The following is a 25840-nucleotide window of genomic DNA, read 5'->3' as shown; positions in this document are numbered from 1 at the left end:
TGATTGAGATATCTCATGACAGGGACACCTGATCCACTTTTGAAATGGCTCCTGAATAACCACAGCCATTTGGCCTGTTATAAGATAACCACATTGGCCATATGGTTTGTAATCTGTTGCTGCAGATCCATCAGGACCCTTAGGCTGTGATCCCTTCCTATAAGGCAGTGATTCTGATGAGTCCGTGATGCTACCCTTGTCTAACAGTAGTAGCAATAGTAACGCATACAATAAATACAAATGAAACATATGGACATATGCATCCGATACTGTATGACTGTGGAAGCTCCTCAGGCTCACGACTGCCTAGCACTAGATGCAAGACGGTCTAGGAATCCCAGGTCCTCTAGGCACATGAGAAGTCATAGCTCAGCAATAGACCTCAGAAATGGAATTAAGTGAGTTTTACTAATGTAGAATAATACTTATTTGTGAAATATATTTTAAAGCAACCATCCAATTATTTGATTTATGTAGACTTGCAACATGCTTTTGCCAGATGGTGTTTCATATCAGGTCAAAAAATAATGAAGGAATTTGGCATTAGAACTGAAATAACAAGAAAATATGAATAACTAGGGATTGCAAAATTGTTATAGCTTTTTTTTTTCCTAAAATCAAGCTTTTGTAATGTTTTTTTGAGTTTCTTCCCTGTGGATTTATTTGTATTTATTGCATTTGTGTCGCACCTTGTTAGAAGTTAGCAAAGATAATTTACAATGTGGTGAAACAAACTCCCAATTCCCAGAGAAGTGTAGACTTAAAATAATTCATCCTTTCCTTTTTTAGATTATTTATTAGACATATTCAAGAGGTTTAATCAGTGGCTGGGGATGGTAGGAGGTGTTTTGAAATTGCCAAGAGAAAGAAATAGTTTTCTGAAGAAATTCCTTCAAAGCATGATATGTCCAGCTGCACTATTGACAACATTTTGGTCCTGTCTTTAATAGAAATGTAGGTCTTGTTAAAAGTGCTGGACAAATAAAACATGGAGATCTGTGTTTCAGACACATTAACAGCGCACCAACAAATCTATTCAATCTGGAATACAAACACTATTTTTATATTCCCGTATTTCTTTTTTCTTTTTTTTTTTTTTTATCTTATCTTCCCAATCCTTTTTTGGGAACAGCTTCAGCTTTCGTTAATGTCATAGTAATGGTGACCAGGCCATTGACTTCCACACGAATTAACATTATCATTTGCAGTTTTCGATTCCTGAAATCTTTGCCTAATTAAAAAAATAAAGGATTGAGTCTGAGCCACTTAATATAGAAATAGGTCATGATCTCAATGGACTCTATAGGAATTTCACATGTTTCAAAGGTTATTAGGATTGGACGTCAATAGGTACATCACAAGTGACTAGTTTTGCATCTCCTAACAATCGTTTCAGCCAGCTGTCTCATTCTTTCAGATATTTTAAGTCTTCTACCGAATATTATCAATATTTCTATGAATCAGTTTTGTCACTTGAACTTGAAATGGAAATTTTTTGTTTGCTTTGAAGGTTGATTTTTTTAAAGTGACTTTCAATGAAAATCTAGAATTTCTCAGAAGAGTGGACATTCTCAGAGAAATGTGAAATTTTAGTCCAACTTTAGTGTCCTGTAGAGGAAAAGCTTTTTTTACAGGCATTTTGATCAGCTTTAAATAGATCAAAGGTACGATTCTTCCTTTAAAGTTTCTTTCTTTCCCAGGGAAAAATGCTCTTTTTCCTTAACTATACATTTGGAAAATACAAGTGACTCTGGCCTTATGCTTCTATGAAAAGAAAGACCCAAATTAAAACACAAGTGAGACGAAGATCCAGGAATAGAAATATTATAACCTGTCTTTTGCTATGCTAGAATCTAAAGCCAGATGTATAATACAAGTACCCTAGTGGAATATGGAGGGAAGAGGAGAGATGATCTGATACGTACAGATGCTAGCAGTCAAAATTACTCAAGCTGTACTGAAATTTCCTTTGCATCTGGCACTGGAGGTGTTAGCCATGCCAGTTCAGTCCCCTAACACAGATGTTCTTGTTGTTCCACTTCTTATGTGTAACATTTAGGTTTCTGTTTTGCTCAGCATAGCACACATAAATACTGTAATCCAAAGACCACCCATTTATTAGTGCACCTGCTTCGTCTACTTTCTTTAATTCCTCTTAGTATATTCTAGTCCTTTTGTGCTGCTGATCCTAGTGCAAGGTAGTGTTATGGAAAAGAAAATTCGGCTACTATTAACATACATGAATTACAATGATGAAAAGTATGTTTCAAAATCATTCACAGATTATATTAAACAAGGAAGGCTGAATTTCTGGATGTCTCAGCTCTGTAAGTGCAAACCTGTTTGTTGTACACAACCTTAATTATGTTGCCTTATAATTAGTATTCTGAAATCATGTACCATAAAGTAGTTACCATAGAGATAGGCCTGAATAAACAGAGCACTTAACAGCCATGCTTGAAACATGTGTGTAGTCCACTTGATATCGCTGAATGTCCATGCTTAAATGATTTGTTGGGCAGACACCAAAATTAAGGTCCTTTTAAAAATTTATCTCATAGAAAGTAACCTGGAACGCGAAAATTCCAAAATATTCATGAATAATCTTCTGTACTTCAAGATTGATTTCTATATGTAACCAAAAGCAGCCCTCCCATCCTTACTTTCCAGTATGTAATTGATTAGTAAAATGAAAACAAATCCAGAATGATTGTTCCAAACTGGAATTTGACTTGAGGTTTGCTTCTTCTGTTTTGGACTGGAGGCAGGACTTGTCAGCCTGCAAGGTGTCTTCTTTCTGTATCAGTTGGCATGACGAAGGATATTTTCTCTCCCTACAAGTATTGCCAAACAATATATGATATATGTTGTGCAAATAGCAGATACAATATAACTAACAACATAAACAACATAATGGTGTGTCCCATCATGGCCCACCTGGAATCCCATGCACTAAATTCACCTTAGGAGATTCTCAAGTTCATATGTGTCTGAACTTTAGAAGAGTAATCCTATATATGTGCTATTTCAGTTTTGGCCCCAATGCCTAGAAAAGGAATTTAAACAAAGATACATAATGAAGATGAATTAGTGAAGTTGGAAAGTAAAAAACCTTTCCTGAAGTGCCATCCTATCACAGTGCCAGCAAGTAACCAAGAGGCTTGTCCACCCTCTGGAAGAGGAATTACAGCAGAACTTCTTTCAGGAGCTCTAGATATGATGACTCATATTCAGAGTAGGATTGCCATATTCTAATTTAGCATAGTCCAGTCTGAAAAAAACTAAAACACAAATGTATTCATACAACTCTGATCTCCTTATCTGTTTCTCATATATTTTCTTTTACTCTCCATCATTCAGAAGAAAAATGAGAGTGAAAAAGTAGAAAGAAAATAAGATAAGAATCATTCCCTTAGTTTTCTAGGTCTCCTATTTTGCATTAAACTCCATTAGGACATATTTTTCTTACCATGTCAAATCCCTCTAAAGACTAATTCAGTAAGGCTCCACATTTCAGTATAGATTTTTCAGCTCAGGATCTCAGGATGAGTTAGCTCTGGGCAAGGATTTTTGCTTCTGTATTTCTCCAATACCCGTAACATAGTGAGTGGTGTTATAGCTGAATAGTGTGTGTTCAGATCGTTTTTTAGTAAAAGATTGTGGCTTTCATTTTGTGGCTGAACATCATAACCAAATAAATCATAATCAGATCCAGCTTTGTTTGTAAGTTATCTTTTCTTGTTTGGAATGAAATTGTTTTTTGCTATTTGATACTCTTCAGGACCAGAGCACTAAAAATAACTTGAGTCTCACTACTGTGGTACTTGTAGCTGACTCTAGTCTTTTTGTCCTTGAGAAGAAATTTGCACCTGTTCTGTAGCTGTCTTCATCATGGTTATGGAAATACCTTTTCTTCCTATGTGTGTTGTAAATAACTTGAGAAAAACGATTGAAAAATAGCGTGACGTCAGTCATTAATACTTAAAATATTGAAAGGTATAATAAGAAATTTATTTTTGCTTTCTTTGTGATCCTTTTAAATGTCTTTCCATGTAAAGCACATCAAAGCAGACGTTTATTTTTCTTGCAGCACTATTAGAGGTAACTTTCTCCTTTGGTTTCTCCAGTAACAAAGGTTTCTGCATATTGCAGAACTGTCTTCTTGTAAGCCAGTAATAGCACAAAAAATACTTAATTTTTAGCAATTTGTGTAGTTCAGATAGAAAGGAAAATTAGGTAGCAGAGACCAAACCCCACAATGACAAATTGTGAGAACAGAACAAATTCAAGGAAAGTAAACATTAGGAAAATCTGCTCACATACTTGGAGCTCAATCCTGGAGGTAGCAAGCACACTTGTGCCCCATCAGACAATGAGTACCTAGAAGGTATATAATTTCTGCAAGCCTGAGCCTCCACAAAGGAGCCAACACCTGTGATAACATTGGGTTGGTAGATTAGCAAAAAGTTAGCTTTAGACAGACTGCTAAGTTGACCACGCATGCTAGCTTGTCTCCCAAGATTCCTCTTGGTGACAACAGAGAAAAATGTGCTCCTGCAGAAAAACAGGAGCTTTTTAGACTGTTCCTCAGAATCACTGTCTGGAGAAAACTCTGAGCTTTCTTCAGTTCTCCATATGTAAGTTCCTAACACCATTAGAGTTCCTCTCAAGATACCATCCTTTCATCTGCTTCTTCTGTTGCTCCTGTGTCAGACCTTTGTGAATGTCCTGGAAATCCTAGGCCACCTCAGGCAACATCAAACACATTTAGTTTAGTGGGAAACTAAATCAAAGCTCTTTTACTTTCACTGACTGCAGCAAGTTTAGGAAGATTGTCTGATTTACTTAGATGATACGACTACCTGTCCCAGAGTTCACTGGATTTGACTTCATTTAGTTGCCTGATGCTCTGTCTGTACAAAGACAAGATGTGGACAACGTTTGTAATTGAAACTGCAATCCAAAGTGTGATTGTACCATTTATTTGATTAAATTAACCCCAGTACTGAGAGAGTGAGGGCACAGAAAATTAGGAGGCCAACCAGCCACTAAGAACTTGGAGTCTCAGCAAGATCATATAGACTGTATTCATGCCATCACTGCTGTGTTTTCTTCCCTGTTAGTACCGTTCCAAATAACGACCTTGGATATCTCTACCCTGCTGAAGATTCCTCCCCCAGCTGCAGTAGAAATACATGACCTTGAATACTTTAATGCAGGCATTCTAGACCATCAGAAATGGCTAAGAGTGATCTATGATACATCTCATTGATGAATCTCTTGGTTAATGACCAAAAATTGCTGTTGTTTAAACCAGTATCCATTTTGCATACTGTGATCTCCAAACACCATGGAATTCTAGCATGGTAGAGAAAGCAAATGGAATTGGTTCCCATGAAGAGAAAGAGGAATTAAGATCATCTTTGAGGGTTTTCTGAGCTCCTGGACCAAAATCACTACTACTTTAATCAAAAGGAGTTATAATACTCATGTAAATGGAATGAAGATTTCTTTCTGGCAGATAACTAAAAAACTCTTTGATGGATAAATATAGGGATAATACCATTACTAGAGTTTGCTACCCTGCAAAAAGGCAACATTTATCCCCTGTTAGTACTAGTCCTCTTAGAAATGTACAAATTGGTACATGTACTGGTTTTCATTGATCAGATTTCTGCATTTCCATCAATATTACTGTATTTTTCTTTTCTAGGCTGTGGCATTTTTATAGGCTAATCAAATATCCAATATTACTAGGAGCCATTTAAAGTGAATGCCAGAACTACTAAGGAGTAATTTGAGAATTAGATCTATTTTTGTTAGCTGAAATGATCTTGACTTGCTCATATTGTATTGTACCTGATGCTCAGTAATACGATAGTACCAATACAAATAGAAAGATATCCGGTTTGAAGTTCTTAAATATCTGTTAAAAGTGGTGAGCAGTCCAAGCACATTAAAATTCCATTTTCCCCCATACAAGTGTTTGCTGCAGATGACCCCCACTGATCTTAAATATATTTCTGTATCTGTAACTGAATAGAGGTTTTCCGTACAGCATGTTCTAATGGTACTCTGGCCTTTAGCCAACAAGGCACTGAATAAGGCTATTTTTAAAATACAGAAACTGGGAACAGCTGCAGCAATCAAATTTGATAAAAACAGAGAGGAACTTTGCTTTTTTTTTTATGGTTTGTCCAAGTTTAGACTCCTTTCATAGAACGGCTTTTGTTCTGTTGGATGAAGGGGGTATAAGAGTAACACAGTTAAATCCTTTTGAACAAATAACTTTTAAAAGAATACAGATTAAAATAATAGGGGGCTTTTTGGTGCAGCAGCATGTTCAATGCAATTGTACCTCAAACTATTGAAAGAATAAATCTATAAAAAAAGAATACATTTTGCCTGCCAAGCTTTACCATAAAAAACTTACCCATAATCGTCTCCTGATCTGGAAGATGAAACCTCTTGTTTCAAATGTTGAACATCTGAAGATTGGTATTTGGGAGTAGGTTTTGGGTGGAAGTAATTTAATTTGAATGCTCTGGGGTGGGTTGTTTTTTGTTTTTTTTTTCTTCTTTTACTATTAATCAAAAAAGAAAGTTTCTATTAAGAACTCTCCTCTCCTTCCCCCTGGTAAGCTGGAAAAAAAAGTTTACTTCAGGAAAAGTTTTACAAAGGCCTTCTGTGCACATTGAAAAGTTTCATAAAATATTTAATTGTAAGGACTGATTCTTCCTTGTTTGCCCTCCTATTTTTTGGAGAAACTTGTCGTTCAATGATTAATGAGAGTCAGGAGATTATTATATACACACAAAAAAAATCCATTACACACTAGTAGGCTGAGCTGTGTTTGTTAAATGATTCCATCTGAAGACAGAGTCTCTGTGCTAGACTGATGGAAGACACAAGATAGTGGGTGAAATCTGGGCCCCACTGAAGTCATTAAGAGTTTTGTCACTGAATTCGGCAGAGACAGGATTTTATTGATTACATTCATTTTAAGTGTCAAAAATAGCACCCTTACCCCATTAAAGGTATTTAGTGCATCATCAATTCAGATAGTAGAACAAAAATGTACTTAATTTCTCACATATGCATAAATATGGGTGTATATCACGTGTGTGTGTGTGTGTCCACATAGGTATAAAATGCATGTGCATTTTTGAGTATGTTTATGTGTATAAAATATCTGCTTAAGTTATTATCACTTTATCTGAGTATCTCACCAAGGGGAAATTACGGCAGTGATATATCTTCCTTTCTTCACATTGAGAAGCAACCTTAGCTTGTTTTGTTTTGTTTTGTTTTAAAAATTGGAAAAAAATATAAAAACAAGAGTAAGGACTTGAGAATCAATACTGGCGTGAAACAGAGGTATGGAGCCACCTGAGATTTTTCATGGTTACAAGGAAACTCAGCAATACAAAATACTCAAAACTGGGTCAAATACTATAGATGTAGGACTTGATATATATCCTTGAAGTCAATATTAAAAGGGAGAATAGACTTTTAAAAGGAGAGGGTTGAAATTCAGGAGTTGCAGTTTTGTTTCCTTTCTCTGCAACAAATTTCGCATGTGATCTTGGCAGGGTCAGTTCTGTAAACTTGTATGCTTAACTTTACATTGTAGAAATAATATTATGACTCTTGTGGGTCTACATGCAATATATCCAGCTGAATATTGGAACAAACCTTTTTCAGGACCTAAACTTCTCTGTGTATAATTTTCACTTTGTAAAATGGACATAATAATATTATTTTTCCCGAATGCTTTGTCTATTTTATTTGTCTATATTAGAAATTCTTGGAGACAAGAGCTGTCTTTTGTTATATGTCTGTGAATCAGTAACAAAACAGCCTTGACATCATCTGGACCTCCCGGTACAACTCGGATATAAACAGTTGTAAACGTTGAGGCATATGTTACTTCAGGTAGCTTCTCTAAAGCAAAGCATAACAAAAAACAGGATATACATATTTCTCTTGATTTACTGATTTCTTGTAACCAGGAAACTAGAAAAAAGATGTTCATTTGAAATCAGGAGAATACTGTGACATTAAACACATTTTTAGCATTTTATACAGCAGCAGTCCCTATCCCTGCATATGGAAGTGACCCCACATTCCTGCATAATGGGTAACTGTAGATTTAATACATGCCGTGTTCTAGGAGGATACTGAAGCATTTATGTGGTGCAGAGCATTGAGCCTAGGAGTTTTTCAAGGATTCTCTGGCATCATACCAGTTTTCAAATTCTTATCCAGTGTTTTAACTGGAAACAAAAAATTTCCAGTGTGATGATTAGTAGGGTTTGATTACATTTAGTAAGCCATGGAGCCCCTTCTCTTCGAAGACAAACTGCTGCCAGAGACAGATTTACCACTGACCAACAGTGTTTTTATGCAAATGTGCCTGAGTGAGTGCAGTAACCCCAAGTTATAATAGCGTCATTCAATCTCTTGCCAGGACAGCAATATTTATATATTGCGAAGATAAAATGGATATCAAAACCAGTCCCATTACAGAGGGAAAGTTCTCTATGTAAATCAGTATTTCTAATCACACCATGCCTCTTCCCACCCCCTACCCCATTTTGTTTTCCTTGCTTTATCTTCATAGATGAATTCCAAATGTGTTTTTCTCTTGTGTGTTCACTTTGAATATTGAAGCGTTCAGCTGATGCCAAGCTAATGGATAACGTAAGCTCCTCACTGCAAAACTTTAAAGTCTCCAAGTGTATTTCTTCATGCCTTGGGGAAGTGCTGTAAAGGGCTTATACTCACATATAGTGTTTTGTCTGCCACTTGTGCAAGTTTCTGTTTGGACTTCTCTTTCTCCTGCTGCCTGATGGGAAGAAATGGGCAGTCATCTCCCTGGTGACTTTATCTCCCCATCAGGAATGAGTGCAAGGGGTCAGATGCCCCTCTGCATGCTTGTCACCATCTGCTGACAGCAGCGCTCCCCCGGGAGAGCTGCCTTTGTTTACTGAGGGGGCTAATATGAGGAGACACGTGAAGTACTTTGGTTTGTGGAAGAGGGCAGGAGAGGCATGGTGCTGTGAAAACATTCCCACACACTCTAATGGCTCATTCACATAGAAAACAAGCGAAAGCCTTCAGCTCTTTCATTGAGCTCAAAGTAGAACAAACGGACTCAAGAACCCCAAGGCACCAGTCAGAAAACACTTTCCTAATGCACTAATGCTCTCTGTGATATCTCACCTATGGGACTTCAGCTCTCATTTAGGCAGCTAAATGACCTGGCTAGACTGAAAAGCTCCTCAGTATCTGGTAGTTGCTGTTGTTCTCTGTTAGCTGCTAAGTTCTTTTTGAAAGTCTAGCCTTCACTTTCCTGAACCTAAACCTCCTAAAACTGGTTATAATAGGTGAAGCACACATTGGAGAATTTTATCAGTACGGTCACCAATTGGTTATTTTCTCTTTAAAATAAAATCTATAGAACACAGAAGAAATAAAACACACCTAAAAAGAGAGACTTTTTTTTTGCTCTATAGTTGGTAGAGACACACACACAGATGCACACACGAGCGTGTAACTTTTGAATATAGTTTGAGGATCAAAAAGAAGTGACTTTCTGAATTACGTGTCAAACACAGTTGGGATACGTGTCATGGAAAAGTCCACATTATAAGCTGTTTTAAGTGATGACTGATGTTTAGTGAACAGCAGCGTTCATTATTCTGGTCCATAATTTCTAAGATATATAAGAAGACAACACGAACAGTGTTATTAGGTCACCCACAAGTTTGTGTCGTTCAGTGTCTGACCTCTAACAGCAATCTATATTACATGATTAGAAATAAAGCATAAGAGAGCAAACTTACAGTGATTCTTCTATTAAGGTACCCTACCAAATATGTATCAATTTGTGATTTAGGGAATTTTGAAGTCTAGTATGGCATCATGGTATAACAAAGTATTATGTAAAAAGGATTTCCTGCTTGTTCTAGAAGTACTATGAAACTCCTTGGTTCTTGTATTTTGAGAAACAATTACAGTACTGTCTTCACCTACTCAATGACACTCGTTATTTTCTCATCTTTTCTCCATGCATCTCTACTTCCTGAAGGATCCTAGTCTTATGTTTGTTGCTTTGTCATTTCCAGTTATTTTATATCTTCCTGTGCATTGCTAAGTGGACCAGAATTACAAGCTCCATACTGTATGGATGTGTCAGTCATAGTATTTGATGGTGTTTGATCACTATGGAGCATTGAGCTGGTATTTTCATAGAAGTAGCAACAGTAACTCCATAATCTTAGTTCCTGCAAGACAGTATTAATTGTAGCCCAGCCGAATAAATATGCATGTATAAATGGACATACACACACAGACACACACCCCCCATATTTATTTTCAAATGTAATATATATGCATTTAACAGCCTACATATCTGTAGTTAGCTCTGTTATATGTAGTTAGCTCTGTTTACCCTGATAGGCATTGTTACCTGTATTGAATTTTCTGTCTTCACATAACCCCGTTACTCAGTACTGTAAAATTCCTAAACTTTTTTATAATTGGCTTTTGTCTTTACTTCGTTGAATCCTCAGGAACTCACTATCTACTGCTATTTCCAGATTATTTAGGGGTATATGTTGAGCAGTACAGAGGCCAGCACAGATCTTTCTGAGAAATCAGTGATAACCTTCTGCCAGAATGAAGCATGACTTCCCCTTTCCTATCTTTTAATTTAATAGAAGACCTGATCTCTTTTAATAGAGCTTAGTCTCTTTCAGAGTCTTTGGTGGGGACCTTTTAAGAACAAATGTAATCCATCCATTGATGCCTTGACCCTTTATATTCAACCAGTGTACCTATAGCCATGTAACATCTTTGAAGAATGGGACTAAAATATACACACTCCCTTTTCCACTTTTGCTCTCTTTGAGTTCTTGTCAAAGTCACTATAGCTCAAGGATTTGTTGAAATGGATATGACTATGCAAAAGCATCAGGTTAAATGTATTGGCAAGGGCAGGAGCATGAACTAACCTTAAGTTGATAATTACATGTTACATTTGCTTTAGTTTTTACTGCTTCTGAAGGAAGGCTATGTCTGATTTAAGCTTGATTCTAAAAATGTTCATATTTGGCCTAAAATAACCCCACTTTGGGAATGTGCCACTGCAAATGTGAAGTTTTTGAAAAGGCTTCACTTTTTTGGTAGATGAGAGTATTGTTAGTTCCATCTTCCCATGTTTAATATCCCATATTTTTTGAGATGTGTGGTACAGATCAAAGGGCAGGATTTGGCCCTTAGTTACCTGCTGTTACTGGCACTAATCTCAGAGCTATTGAAAAATGATGCATCAAATTTATATCACTGCAAATGTCACTATTCTGAATCCTGCATATGTTGCCTGAGCTGTCAGTAATAAAAATCTGTTCTGAATTATTCTCCCGTTTAAAAAATAATAATTTTCTAATAACCCAGTGAATAGGAATTTGATGTTTTCTTTGTCTGGAAACATTTTAATGATTTAGTACATCTATAAAGTTCTGTGTGCCTTTATAATATAATAGCTTTTGCAAATGAGAGGACTTTCTCATTTAAATCCCTATGGCTATCAAGAAAAGCAGAATTTGTTTAAATATAAGTTAAGTTTAAAAGTAACTTACTTAAGGAAAACATTTTAAGAGAAAAACAACTCAGCAGAAAACCAGGTATACAAAATTGGGTTTACATGTGTTACAGGGATGCAAACTATAGACATGTATAGTTACAATTAATCATATTATACATCTTAATCTTTTGTCCATCTTATTGTTTTTCCTTAATAGGAAAGAGTGGGGTTTATTTTGCTTCATTGATATTATATTGAAGTGATTTCACTGTGATGAGAAAATGAAAATATCAAAAAATATTAAGAGAGTATAAGTAGAAAAATTAAAGCTTTGGATAGTATCAGATTTTCTGGTTGGAAGCAGAATAATCCAGACCATAAATCTTATTTGCTTTTAACACTTTTTTTTTTTTTTTTTTTCCTTCTCTATCACAGTACTTCTTTCAGTTAATTACCTTCATTCAAAACCCAAAGAAGTGAACAGAAAAGACTCCCTTTGAAATTTTGGGCTGGTCTCATAGTTATGATAATTAGCATGAAATTCTACCTTCATTAAAGGTTGAAGGGTTTAAAATATACAAAGAGTAATGTGCTCCCCTTTCTTTGTTTTTTCAATGTGATGATAGACTCTAACATTTTAGCTCATTGCTGTGCTTCACTGAATAGCTTACCTTTTGGAAACATGGATATTAACAGACAATCTATAAAACACACATACAGCTAAAAAAAAAATTTTTCTTGTCAATCTAATCTTGGCAACATGTATTTTAACAGGAGCATATCATATAAAACATTTCATACAAAACACACTCGTTGATTCTGGATAAGATTTCATTACCTTGCTTGGTTGTTCCTCAAAGCAAAATGCTATATTGCTGTTTAGGTTTCTGGTTGTATCTCTGTTTGTATCTGAAATTCTAGACAGAATTTGTCCTTGCTCCTTGAAGTCAAGCAAACTAGTATTTATTTTGCCAGAGACATTATTTATTTAGACGTTTTATGATGTTTAATGCCAAAATGTTATGTAATCAAAAAGCAGTGTGAAACAAAAATATATAACTGGATGCAAACAAGTACTACAAAGTTCAGGAAAGCTAGATGAATAGCTGCTGATATAATGGGGTTTTTTTCCCCTTTTTACATTGAATCTGTTCACTAATTGAGACAAAGATCGAATGCAAAAAATAATATGTGGTCTCATAATTAAAGACTATAATAATGCATGCACACAAAGGTTGAATCAGAGTTGTACACATCACCTAGAAAGAATTGTATAGAAGAGAATCCAATAGAGTCTGGAGCACTGACTTTACCAGATTTTATATAATTGTTGAAACAATGATCAGCATAAATTTCTAAACTGCAAACATCTCGTTCTATGACAGTTGGTTAACCTAAATGAAGGAGTCTCTTCTATTTTCTCATATATTATTATTTGTTCAGAATCTGTGTATTAAAACAAACCATGGAGATTATTATTGTATTTTAAAATCATTTTGGGCAGGATATATTTTAGAATGATGTGACAACAGATCCAGATGTGTTCAGCCTTAAAGCTGCAGTCACTTCTTGGGTATCATCATTTTTGCCAGTTCAGTTCTCCATATCTTTTATTATCAACTGGTCTTCTGACAGTTCTTGCTAGTCAGGATGACCGCTATCACAATGCTGTCTAGACATGTTTTTTTCAACTTTTGCAGATCTAAGTGACCAACTTATGGAAGTGGTTGGTCTGGAAGGAGCCATGGAGATGGGACAGATATACACAGGTCTGAAAAGTGCTGGAAGACGGCTTGCCCAGTGCTCATCTGTTGTCATCAGGTATCAGCAGCTTTAATTTGCACTGCACTTTTGTAGTGAAACAATAAAGTTTTATATATTATCCATTCACTTTCTTGGGTTAATAGTCAAAATTACTGTACTTACTGTAAGTATCATTTTTGTGTGTGAAATATATCTATTTCATCCATATTCTCTGTCCATACATTTTCCTTTCTTTAAATGAGTTAAAAAAGAACTAGAAAAATGGTGTTTGTGTTTGGTCTTCACATGTCGTATTCAGCTGTCATTTCATCCTATGAAGAAATATCATCAAGCAGTTGGACCAGAACGAGTACGGCATGAACATCTTGGGGTTTATCATTGACATACGCTCCGCACAACTTTGAGCAAAAAGTCATTTAACATTACTTTGACACATTTTAACCCATTTATAATGCATACCTCACCAGGGAAGAGTAGCATGCAATTAGTATTTGTAAAACATTTTTTTTATCTGTAGACGTCAAAGTGCTCTGGTTTTAATTTATTTAATATTTACTGAACACTGACAAGTCACTATTAATAAATGTGTCGATATGTGTAAGACGCTAATGGTGGAGCACGCTAATTTAGTTGTGTTTTATTGTTTACTAAGCTAAAAGTGACCAGAACATTCACAATAGAGGAAGCTTGGATTAGGACTCAAGGAGAAAAAAATTATTCTAACTTTTGGATTAGATAAGGACTGAAAAAGAGAGATGGTCAACACTTCCTCATTGAAGAATTTTGTAGGAAGAATTTTCCAAAATCTTAATAAAATCATAAGCTATACAATTATAAGCCTCAAATGCCTAAAACAATTATAAGCCCCTAAAACAGAACAACAGAAATAAAAACTTTAAGAAAATAAGTAGGATTTGCCAAAGCACCTGGCATATTTTTGAGACTCCTCAAGGACTGAGTGATGTTAACTTCAAAAATATTCTTCTCATGTGGATAAGGAGTAAGATCACAGAGGCATTCCAACCTTCTCTGGATACCAAGAATCCTAATTAGCAGGACCACAACTGCAAAAGATTCAGAACCCTTCCAAACCTATAAAGTGAGAGCTCATTGAACATTCTTCCCTTCTTCTGCTTATGGCCATAGATGGCATTGGATGATCTTGTGAACTGGTGTCTTCAAATAATGTCCAAGCTAAAATTTCCATTGACCAACATGAGTGCTCAGTTGGCTCATTTTTCCATTATTAGATTTCTCTACTCCGTGTTATTTCAAATAATCTTGTATGCTAACTGAAATATAGGGTTGGAAAAGACCCAAAAAGATTGTCCTTTTTTTTTTTCATTTTCTCATTTTTCTGTGCTTTTCTAAATGTGGTGTCCAAAACTAGACAGGGAACACTGGCTGTAGCTTTATGTTAAATCAGTGCCCCTTTACTAACAATTTAAATTTATAACATGGTATGTTAAAGCCTCTGAATATAGTACAGCTGTCATGTTCTGAGTGCTCTGTCTAACCCAGAGTTAGACACAAGCATAAATACATCTTTTATGGTTCTAATAAATGGTCATGATAGAGCTAAAATTTATTTCTTATTTCCTTTACAGTAATCAGTCTAAATTATAAAAAATATAAGAGATTCCTTTGTCTTTTCAGTTAATAAGGTTTATTCCTGAAGTTCTTGAATAATTCACTCTTTCACAAATTACAGACTATTCTCTCATGAGAGTGTTGCGTTTTACTAGCAAGATGTGTGAATGTTTGGAATGTTTTTGCCTTGTATGTTGAAAATCAAACTAAGCCTACTAAGTGACTGGATTACTTTTGTAAGCATCTTGGGTCATACTGGAGATTACATAGAAGTTTAGGGGTAAATCAGGATTATATATGTGTGCCATCACATATATCTCTCTTTAATAAATACATTTATCAATTTTGTCTAGTTACTTTTACTTATACTATGAAATATGTCACTTTAGGACCAGCAAGTCTCTGCCTATGCAGATAGATGGGGAACCTTGGATGCAAACCCCTTGCACGGTAAGGATGCTGGGGATACTGGGATACTCTGGGTGGAGAGCTGAACAAAAAATGTAGGAACGTTTTAATGAGTAACAAAAATTACAAAAATCAAAAATATTAATGGATTTATTTACTTTCACTTCTTCTTCAATGATACAAACAGAATCTTTCCATTCAAAAGACAGCCATTGTCATCAGGATTAACTCATTTACTTAAGTAATATCTTCACACGCTGTTCCTATACAGTTCCACACTCATTGCATTTTCAATTTATTGTTCCACAGGTTAGGATAGACTAGAAAGGCATTTGTTTCAAAAGTTTGGAAAATACTCGAAGTGTGCAGTCCCGGCATCCCTTTACCCAATGTGATGATTTATTTATGACAATGTATCAGATTTGTAGTCTCTGTGACTGAGAAAGGCCAATGTTAGTTTTCATGCTAAAGTGTATGAAGTAACAAATTGTTCTCTAAATATTTAGGAAGATTTTCCATTATACTTTTGAGAGTTCATTTCTTTATGGAAAGCTGAAGTCTTGACTGTGCTGATTGAATTATACAATAGAACTGGTATTTAAAAAATCCTTGCAGTTTAAAGGGGAAATGAAGGAAATTATTTGGTTTCTTGTTTCAGTGCCCACACATATGAAGTGAGGGCAGGTAAAAAGCAATTCAAATAGGATAGGATAGGAGCTTGCTCAGAGGAGATTCTTTGAGTAACTGTTTACAGACAACACAAGAAAGGTGTCACTCTAAGAACTCTCCATTTTCATCTCTCTCCGATAAATTATAGAGGCTAACTGAGCATTTGGAGAAGATGTTGAAGAAATTTAAGCTTTTTATTGTTGAATATAGTCTTAGTAACATTTTAATATACAATTTTAACTAATTTTGTTTCCCCAAGGAAGACCTGTGTTTTTAAGTAGATGAATTGCTGTTACCTTGCAGCTTGTAAGTATCACAAAACAGTAATGTGACAAGCAAGAAATCCCACTGCAGATGGGAGTAATTCTCCAAACTAGGTTACTGGATCACTTTCATGAACTTTTTATTTGTAGCAAAATTAAAGGCTACACAAAAAAGTAAAAGGGAGCATCTTCAGTAAGGTGCTAACTGGTGTGGCAGCTGATAATGTATGGGTTAGGATGAAATAAAAGGGTTGTGATAATTCATGTTTGCCAGATACACAGCAGAACAGCAGGGAGAGTGCCTGAACTCTACTTCTCTATGGTGAGCACTCAGATGCTGCAATGAGAGGAGGACCATGGGAATACACACTGTGTTAAGGCAGAACAGTAGGGATTTTATGAGATTTATTCCAGGAAACCTTTTGGAGTTAAGAGATATCATTATCTTTACCTCTTCTACAGCTATGGCTCAGTGCAGAGCAACAGTACTGAACCCAGCAGTTACTTGTTCAAGAAAAAGACGTGATTTTTCAGTTGCCAGATTACAGAAGAGAACTTATAGAAGGATGCTGGCAATAACGTGCTTTTTTTTGTCTTGATTGCTTGCTCTGTGCAAAATCCCTGCTATCTGATTGATAATGCTAGCACAAGCTGCCTGCACGATTGAGGACAAACCTGGAAAAAGAGACAGTTCTTACATTTCAATCACTGCCTTGAGGAAACAGTAAATTATTACTGGTAATTACTGCTGTCCAGTTGAAGTACTGCTTTAAAGAGGATAGAAATGGCATATACTTTCTGTGGAAGCCATCCTTTTTGTGTTACCATCACTAACAGAATAGACTGTTACATAAGAAAACCATGCTGTTGCATGTATTTATTTCCTCTGAGAAGAAAATACATGAACTGTTTGTCTAGACTACTGCACCTCTGTGAATTTAGATATAGAATTACTATTTTATATTATATTATTCATTTTTCAGGAAATGTTTTTTCTATGCTGGGAAGCTTAATGTATTTACTGTGATTGCTCCTTGCATTATTGGACATCTGCCCCACTTTGTCTTCCACGTCCTACAAAGGAAAAAACATGTATGGTCCCACTTCTCCCCTTCCCACTAATTCTAACTACACTACAGTTTTTCCTTGAAGTTTTCTGCAATGTAGCTAGAAATTCCTCCTGAGGCAATGATAAAGGGAGATGTTAGCTTTCTCTCAACCAAAGTTTAAGGTTTGATTTCTCGGTACATGCTTCAGAGAGGTCTTTGTTTGGAAGCCAAAATGTATTTGATTACATAAGTGTCAGGATGATATCTCAGTGATATGTATCCTAAACCAGAGTCTGAAAGAAAAAAAAAATAATAAAATGAATTCTTATGTGTAGCCAACTATGTAGCCAATTATTTGAATCTGCAAGAGTTCAAATTTCAGAAAAAAAAAAAAAATATGAGGAGACCAATATAAGAAGCATGAGCTTTTGTCTTCTCTAGAGGCAAAACTGCAGTTTTCTCCCAAAATTACCCAAAAGCAAATTATTAATGACCAGTTTTAAATGGAAAAAAATGTGATGATCAGATAAAGAAATCAATGAGTTTAGTTCCTTAGGAAACACAGGAAAGTTTGGTTTTCCTTTTATTTTCCCTCTTAGGAAATTTCTTTCCCTAGCTCTTAACAAGGAATCCAGGCTCATATGCAGAGTTGCTAGTACTCCTGCATCACACTCTGGGACATGACGGGACATTCCCCTGCTACCTCTTGTTTCATATTAGGTTGCTGAGGGAAGGTGCTTATTCATTTACTAGCTATATGGCTTTAAGGACGGAACCTACTGTCTCCACACAGTACTAGCCTGCTTGGATATACCATCTCACTAGTTCTAGGGAAGAGACCTTTGCACCTTGTTCTGTTGTACAGACTGTGTACATCAGTTAGACACAACAGCTGAGCCTCAGGTTTTTAATTCTTTGGTGCTCCAGCCAGAAAACTCTTGCTAAAAAAAAAAAAAGCCTGCTATGCCTCGCTCTCCAGCTGTCTTTTAGAAAGTTGAAATAACACGTTTTATTTTGGTATGGTCATCTCAGGAACTTCAATGTCATCTCAGCTCAGTAGTTTTATGGACTGACCTAGAAAAATTACAGAGATTGAGAAAGAAATTAATAGGATTGGCAGGTATTGAAACAACCCTGACCCAAGGTGCAAGTGCTTAACCTCAGAAGCCCTCTTCTGTTTCTGCTTCAGATTTTGGTACAAATGAGGGTATTTTGCAAATTATTTTTCAAGAAATCAAGTTCAATCTGAATGGAATTCTCCTGCTATTCCATTATGCATATTCATGAAAACAAGTTCTGCATCAAGCCCCTGTTATGTGTGGGATGCAGGCTGCACATGCAGGCTTGGAAGTTTATTTCCTGTTGAAGAAATCAACAAGTTTGTCTTTGCTACTTCTCCTTTCTGACTGGAAAACAGTTTTATACAAGTAGCACAATTTGCTGACAACTGTCCCTTCTCATGCATATAGAAATCATGTTCCCCCAAAATGAGTTTGTAAGCTCTGAGAAAATACTGTGGGATGCTGTAGACATTACAGTGATTCCCCAGAAGCTGTGATCTGTGGTTTTACGTTCCTGCTATCAGTTTTAGTACTAAATAAATTGTCTTGTGCTTCTTTTAATATCTTTTAACATCTTGTATTGCACATGCACCTAGCATCCCTAGACGAGAGCAGGAATATGTTCCTGTAGGTCCTGTGCATACTTAAAAATGTGAGTGGATTGGTCTAAAGATCTGTCATCCAGAATTACTCAGTATGTTGAAGACAGGCACACTGCAATGTCTGACAAAGTCACTCTGCTCTGGTATAATAAGATGCAGAATCTGAGCATCAAATTGTATTGTTTTCACTGTTTTTTTATAGAGGAGTCTTTGGGAGAAAGAAAGATGATAATATTATGTTAAACATTTCGTCTGATTAGCTGAAGAGGAAATTCTATCAGAGCTCTCCCAGACAAATATAGCAACATGAAAGATATCTATGGTTTCACCTGATCTCCAAACAGGTCAATAATAGTAATGAAACTTCAAAGACTCTCAAGTTAATTCAATAAACTTCTAGCTTTAGCTATCAGGATTTTTTTTAAGAAAAGTAATCTTTCAATTTAACTACATAAATGATGAGCATTGTTTTGAAAAAAATCCATAAGAATATTCCATCTTAATTAGAAATAACTTCACTTTCAGTTCTTTTATCTATTCTTGACTTGGTTGGCATCGTATCTGAAAGAGTGTCAAGCTGCTAGCAACATTAGATTAAAAGCAGAAGACAGAAATGTCTGTAGAAGATGAAAGAGTATTGTCAAAATGAAGGAACAAAAATGAAATCCATAATCGGAGCTCACCTAATGGATTGCCAGAAGTGTAGTTTCATAGACATCTGAAACACATAGTATTTTTAGAATTATTTACTGATAGGAATACTTGTAGTAAGCCACTTAATAATAAAACTCAGAAATAATATTTCAAAATATGATTTGAATGCACCTTAAAAATACGTTTGAATGAATGAATGAGTGGTTCCTCTCTAGCCTTTCCTTTAGTCCCTGGAGATGTGGTGAGCACAGAGGTCCTAGTGAAGTCCTACCTTTGTAGTTAAATCCGGAGATAAACAAGTACTGAAAACATAAAAACACTTTTACTAATAATCACTATACGCCAGGGCAGTGTGAGAAAACTAAAAGAGAGTCACAGTTTTGCTTTCATGTAGATCCGTTGGCTCCAAAAACCCACTGATCACATGAAGAAGCTGCAGATGTATTCTAGACTCTGCCTGTAAAGTGTCTTCTTTCCATGTCACTGAACATAGTATTATTTTCTTATTAGTTGTTTATAATGGGAGAATTTAAACTTTTGTATGGGCTACTTTAGAGCAAAGAGGAGCTGGGTCCTGACTATGGTGGTTGATTTTAGAATATTAGACAATTATTACATAGTTAAGCCATAAATGGAAATCAATCGCTAGAAAAAATTTTGGTGTTATAGTAAAATGCTTCATTTTTTGCCCTTTTGAGCAACAGTGTGCATACATTTCTGTTTCAAGGCCAGAGTGATTTATTGAGTTTCTAACACTTTGTTTTGCAGCTGGGCATTGTATTTTGTGCTCACAGGTACACTGCACATTAATTAGTTTTGTTTACCTATGCATATTTTTTCTGAATTTCACAACAGTAGTTTTTGTAATTGACAAAGCAATTTACTGCATGTGTGCTTTCTGCACCCCAGACAAATACTCTTAACATGTAATGCACCTTTCTTTCCAGTTCAGATTGTTAAGAAGAGAATTAGTTGTGACTAATTGCCAATTAATTTGCAGTGGTTTTAGGGAGGAGGGGGGAAACAATTGCACCTACTAATTAAAATTTAAAATATTCCAAAGTGTCATCTTTAGGTGTCTATGGAATACATAATTTCCATTTTAGTTCTGCACTGGATCTGTAACAACCCTGAGCTTGACAGCTCTATTAATTTAAAACCTCAGTCATACCTATTAGTACAAAACATGAAAAAAATGCCATTAATCATTTATTTTAATTTTGCAGCTCTGTCATTTTCTCGGTATGTTTAAAAATTATGATGACACCGTAATGTTTTCCAATCTACCTGTGTGAAGGGGAAACGGATCACACTACTTAGGAGAGAGACTAGAGTATATTATTAGAGCTTAATTAATGCCAAACTGATTAGATTTGATTGCACTTTGCACAATAATATTGTTAAGAAATCTATTTAAAAGATGTGTTGCATAACGCTATATTTAAAACATCTAGTCTAGATCTGAAGAGATTTTGATCAAAATGCCACATAATGCAAGTCACAGGTTAATTTTGTTTAGCACTGCCTACATTCTATAGGTCTTATTCATATGATGATACCCAGTACAGCTCTTGATCACCTACGAGAAGAGAAAATTATTTGATACTCCTGTGATAGAGAGGTGTCACATCCCTCTATTTCCTATAAGGGGAGCAGTATATGGGCATCTAGACTGTAGGAGAACCCTCATACCCTCAAAACTACCGACATGCAAACCTTGCTGATAGCATGGAACAAAGTGACTGTAAACTAATAGATCCAATTTGATAAGATTTTTCTGTCAAGTTTTTTTCCCTCTGTCCTTAAAATGCATGGTTTCTTTCTTTAACATTATTTGAAATATAAGTAGAGCTGATTATCTCTGGTTTTAGTTTTCTTTTGTCATTTAGCATTGTAGTTAGTACCTGTCTGTATTTATAGCACCATGTTCTATGTTAATAGTAAACATTTAGGCATTCTGTGAAGTCAGGAACATGCAGGTAACCAGCACATATTGTAGAAGAAGGAACATGAAAGCAAAATGGATTGACCTAAAAGATATAGTTACCACACTGAAATTACTGATGCTCTCTGCATTTCATTTAGTGGATGCATTGTATTAATGTGACTTCAAGGCATAGTTTGAAACTCTGACCTGTTCCTGAAACAAATAAATGTCTGGCTTATGGATTCATAAATATCTTCAGTATCACAAATTCAGGCTTGTCCTTTACCAGAAAATTTGCTGTCGACAAATGGAGAGCAATTACCATCTCTGCTTTTAAGAATTATGCACTTTTTTTAATTACATCTAGTGTTTCTTCCCACGAATATATAATTGGACACACTTTCTAATACTGGAAAGGTGATTTCAAAATTGCAAATGCAGTATTTTTCTGCTAAGCCTATTTACTAGATATACTAGTCCTTTAAATTTCTGTGATCGTGAACTCAGGATAAAATCTTGGCTTTAGTTAGTGAACAGGAGTTTTGCCATTGCCTTCAACAGTTTGAGTTTAGCCTATAAAGCTCTATTGGACTTTCAGCAGAAATCCGTGATATCTGAGCAATTCATGTGGCTATTTACTTTCCTCCTAAATGGATTTTTGTTATTTCCTCATTTTGCCTATTTTTAAATATAAATTTGTGCCAAGGATGCCAAATATAAGTTTTTTTCTCCAGCAGCACCTCAGTCAATCCGCTAATTTAAATTTAAAATGTCCTCCATATTTTCTGTAAGTTATTACATATTTTCAATAAAACTGAGTAAGTGATCTCAAAAATTATTTTCCAGAATTCTATAGTAATTTGTATGAGTATGTTTGTCAGAGTATTATCAGTTCCTAAAAATACATTAGGTTAGGTTCTGAGCTTTTGGGATTTTTGTCTAAGCAATCTCTTTTTGTTTTGTGTGTGTCTTAAATCACAGATTTACATAGGAAAAATGAAAAACAAACAAAAAAAAGTCTTATTTAAAGCTTTTATAGTTGTGCTTCTATAAAAAAGGAATGAGATTGCTTGCTGAATGAAAGAGAGAAACTGAAAGGTAAAAGTCTTTAGACACTCCATGTGCACGCACACAAAATCTATACTCGGCTATAAGCAGTGATTTCTCTAACTAAACTAAATCTTCGTTACTTGTAATTAAAGATTTTTCTCTCTTTTTTTTTTAGTTCATTTCAGTTTCCCATACAGCACTTTCAGTGTTCAGTCCTATTTTGACCTTCAACACTATTTCTCTTTCTGACAACCTTAGTACTGCTTCCCATCTTAAAGTGTGTGCTGTCACTTGTCGCCCAGATGCCCAACACCAACTCTGGCAGTGCTGCCAATATGAAAACAAAAGCAGAAGTGAGTGTCTAGGGCAGAAATGCAGTGCCTGAAGTCTTGAAAAAGACAAAATTAGCCTATTTCAGATAAGATTTTTTAATCTTTTATTTTTCAGCAGGAAAATGAGCAATCGATGGTGTTGTTATATACAACAATATGTACAATATGTACAAATAGTACGTATTAACATTGTGTTGTTAATATGCACTAGCATGCATAAGTAAAAAATATACTTTACGTTTACACTTTTCTGTTTGTATTTTCAGAACATAAAGTATATTTTACACCACTGGAATTATGCCAGTTTATAACAGTTGATAATATGCCTTGGAGAAATGCATAGAGGACTCCATCCTCATGCTCATGAGTGGTTAATCATGTTCAGGCATCTTAGCTGATCTCAGCTGATAGGATACAACATACTGAAGAGGTCACGGTCTTTGAAACAGATGGTTCAAGCCAAAAAAGAACATTACAAATGATAAACATTTTCCTAGTATGTAATTGCATTCATCCTCACCAGCGCTGAACAGCCTCAATCCAACATGCAATCTTTATGGGGTCTCAGGATTACCTCACCTCTTCATACTAAAGCCATCTTTTGAGCTTTGCTCTTTTATTCATTTTAAGACGGAATTCCTGTGAATTACCTCTGAAAGGAAACTCTGAGGCTATTCCTACTGCCACATCATGGCCAAATCTTGCATATAAGCTGAACTCTAATGACTCAAATTCATTCAGAGCAGCTGCAGATTACTTCATGTATTGATCCTCAGGATCAGGTTGATGTCATCACTGTTCCTGAGCCCCAAAATATGTCTTATAAAGCATGTGAAAGTTACAAAAATCCTTGAAGCGATTTTCCAGGACCAGATCATCAGCTGGTATAAAGCGACATCAATGGAATAATGCCAATTTACCCCAACTGCAGATTTGGCTTCCAAAGTGGTGCCTGAAGCAGAATTTCTTGTGAGGAAATATGTTGATGACAGTCTTTGAAAGCAAGAGTTATTTTCTGTGTGAAATTAATCTAGGTTGCCAAAAAAAACCCAAATACTAAATTTGATATTAATGAGCAATGTTGACAAAAAGAGGTCACCATGAAATTTGAGACTAATGAACTAGAGGTGGCATGGAAATGAGCATTTGGAGAAGAAACTAAAGGCTCTAATAGAGCATAACCAACCCACTCATTCTGTTGAGATTTTTATGTTTCTGTCTCCTTATATTGTAAAGTAAATTTCCACCCCAAGAAATGTCCTGATCTATATTTTAATGAGCCTCTCCATGTCACATACATTTTTTTGTTTCATTACTATTAGTGAATGACAAGTGAAGGATATTCATTTTAACTTGAAAATGTCAGGTATGCACTTTAAGAGATATATTTTTCCAGTTTTTAATGAGGTGGTGTTTCTTTTTGAAAGAAATAACCATCTCTGATGTGGGTACTATGCAGGTGACAACTGATATTTAATAAGTGATGGTTCTTGTATTAGTCGTAGTTCACTAAAGAAAATGTCTCGGATTGCTTTTGAAAAACTCTTAGCGTCACTAGCCCAAAGGCAAGATGTGACCTTTTTATTACATAATGAGAATCATTTATTATCTTACAATGTATCTTAAAGTCACAGACAAAATGCCACTTTGATAATTGCTTTCAATTAGCTTTGAGCATAGCATACATTCATAAAATGTCTTCTCTAATTTAGACTTGAATTAGAGAAAATTGCAGACATAATCTACTTTAAGGTTGTCTCATTTAAGGTGATTCGTAGTTTTATATCAAAGAAACCAAAACGGGTGGCTTTAGAGCAGTCTTACAAAGTGTTTTAAATAGGCTTTTCAATATTGGAGTCTATTAACAATTAATTAACAAATTAGAATGCTAGTTCATCTTTTTTGACCTTTTTTGTGTATTAACTTTTGACTTACGTTCATAATGGTTATTCTGAAATTTAGCAGTGTCCTCTGGTAAAAGGGAAGTACAGATTGATTAGATGCATAAATAAAGCATACGAAGACATAGCTTATATCTTAATAATAGGCAACAGCTTGGACTGTCAGCATGTATGTCCTTTCCAACTTTTAAATTCTTATTCATCTTGTAGATATGTAAAATATTCAACAGCAAGCAATAAATCCCACACTCAAAAAGTAAGGTCACATATTGACATATATTTTATTGCATATGATTTTTAATATTGATTGTGTGTATAATTTAAAGTATTTGTGGAAATAATTATTATACATAAATTGGTTTAGTGCATATGTAACATAATTTGTAAAAAATACAGACGTTTTCCTTTAATCGTTGATTAAATGAAGAAGATCTGGAAGTCACATATAAAGATAATTCCAGCATCTGAGATACTTGGAATTGAACTAGCTCAAGGGATAACTGTTTTTCTTCTTTCTTCCCCCAGATAAAAATTACCCACAAGAACCAAGCCCCCATGTTGATGGGACCTCCTCCAAAAACCGGTCTTTTCTCTTCTATCATCAAAAGAACAAGGAACCACAGCAAGGAATAAGCCTGTGTAGTTTAGTTTTTAGAAAACCAATTAGCTTTGCTGGGCTTTGGAATATTTATGCTGGAAATCTTTCAAGAATTTTAGAATATCTTCTACTTGCAAAATCCTGGATTTCAGTTTAACAGTTTCTGTAACTGAGCTAATGTAAAACTATGCTATTAGAAAAAAATATTGTCACAGTTTTGTAGGCATTTTGCATGATGAAAGCAGATGTTTACATAAAGTGATACAGCATATTTTTTGTTGCATGCGTTACCATTTACTAATCTATGGGATAATTCTGCCATGGAATATGGGAAGAGAATGCCATGGGTAATTTGATTTTCTCTCTTTTTCACTTTAAATTT

General features: G+C 35.3%; 1 protein-coding gene across 8 annotated transcripts in view; it reads left to right on the top strand.

Annotated features, from left to right (window-relative positions):
- Window positions 1–25493, top strand: part of DGKB (diacylglycerol kinase beta) — a 331421-nt gene extending 305928 nt beyond the window's left edge. For all 8 annotated transcript variants that reach the window (XM_086615217.1, XM_086615215.1, XM_086615214.1 and 5 more), the window contains 3 exons: window positions 13291–13411; window positions 15334–15394; window positions 25386–25493. In XM_086615217.1, coding sequence (XP_086471343.1) covers window positions 13291–13411; window positions 15334–15394; window positions 25386–25493 — 290 coding nt within the window. The remainder of the gene's footprint in view (window positions 1–13290; window positions 13412–15333; window positions 15395–25385) is intronic.
- The last annotated feature ends 347 nt before the right edge of the window (window positions 25494–25840 follow it).

This window comes from Tauraco erythrolophus, chromosome 7 (genome assembly GCF_009769465.1).
Source record: "Tauraco erythrolophus isolate bTauEry1 chromosome 7, bTauEry1.pri, whole genome shotgun sequence".
NCBI lineage: Eukaryota > Metazoa > Chordata > Aves > Musophagiformes > Musophagidae > Tauraco > Tauraco erythrolophus.
The sequence above is the reverse complement of the archived record's forward strand: the minus strand, read 5'-3'. Positions and strand labels throughout refer to the sequence as shown.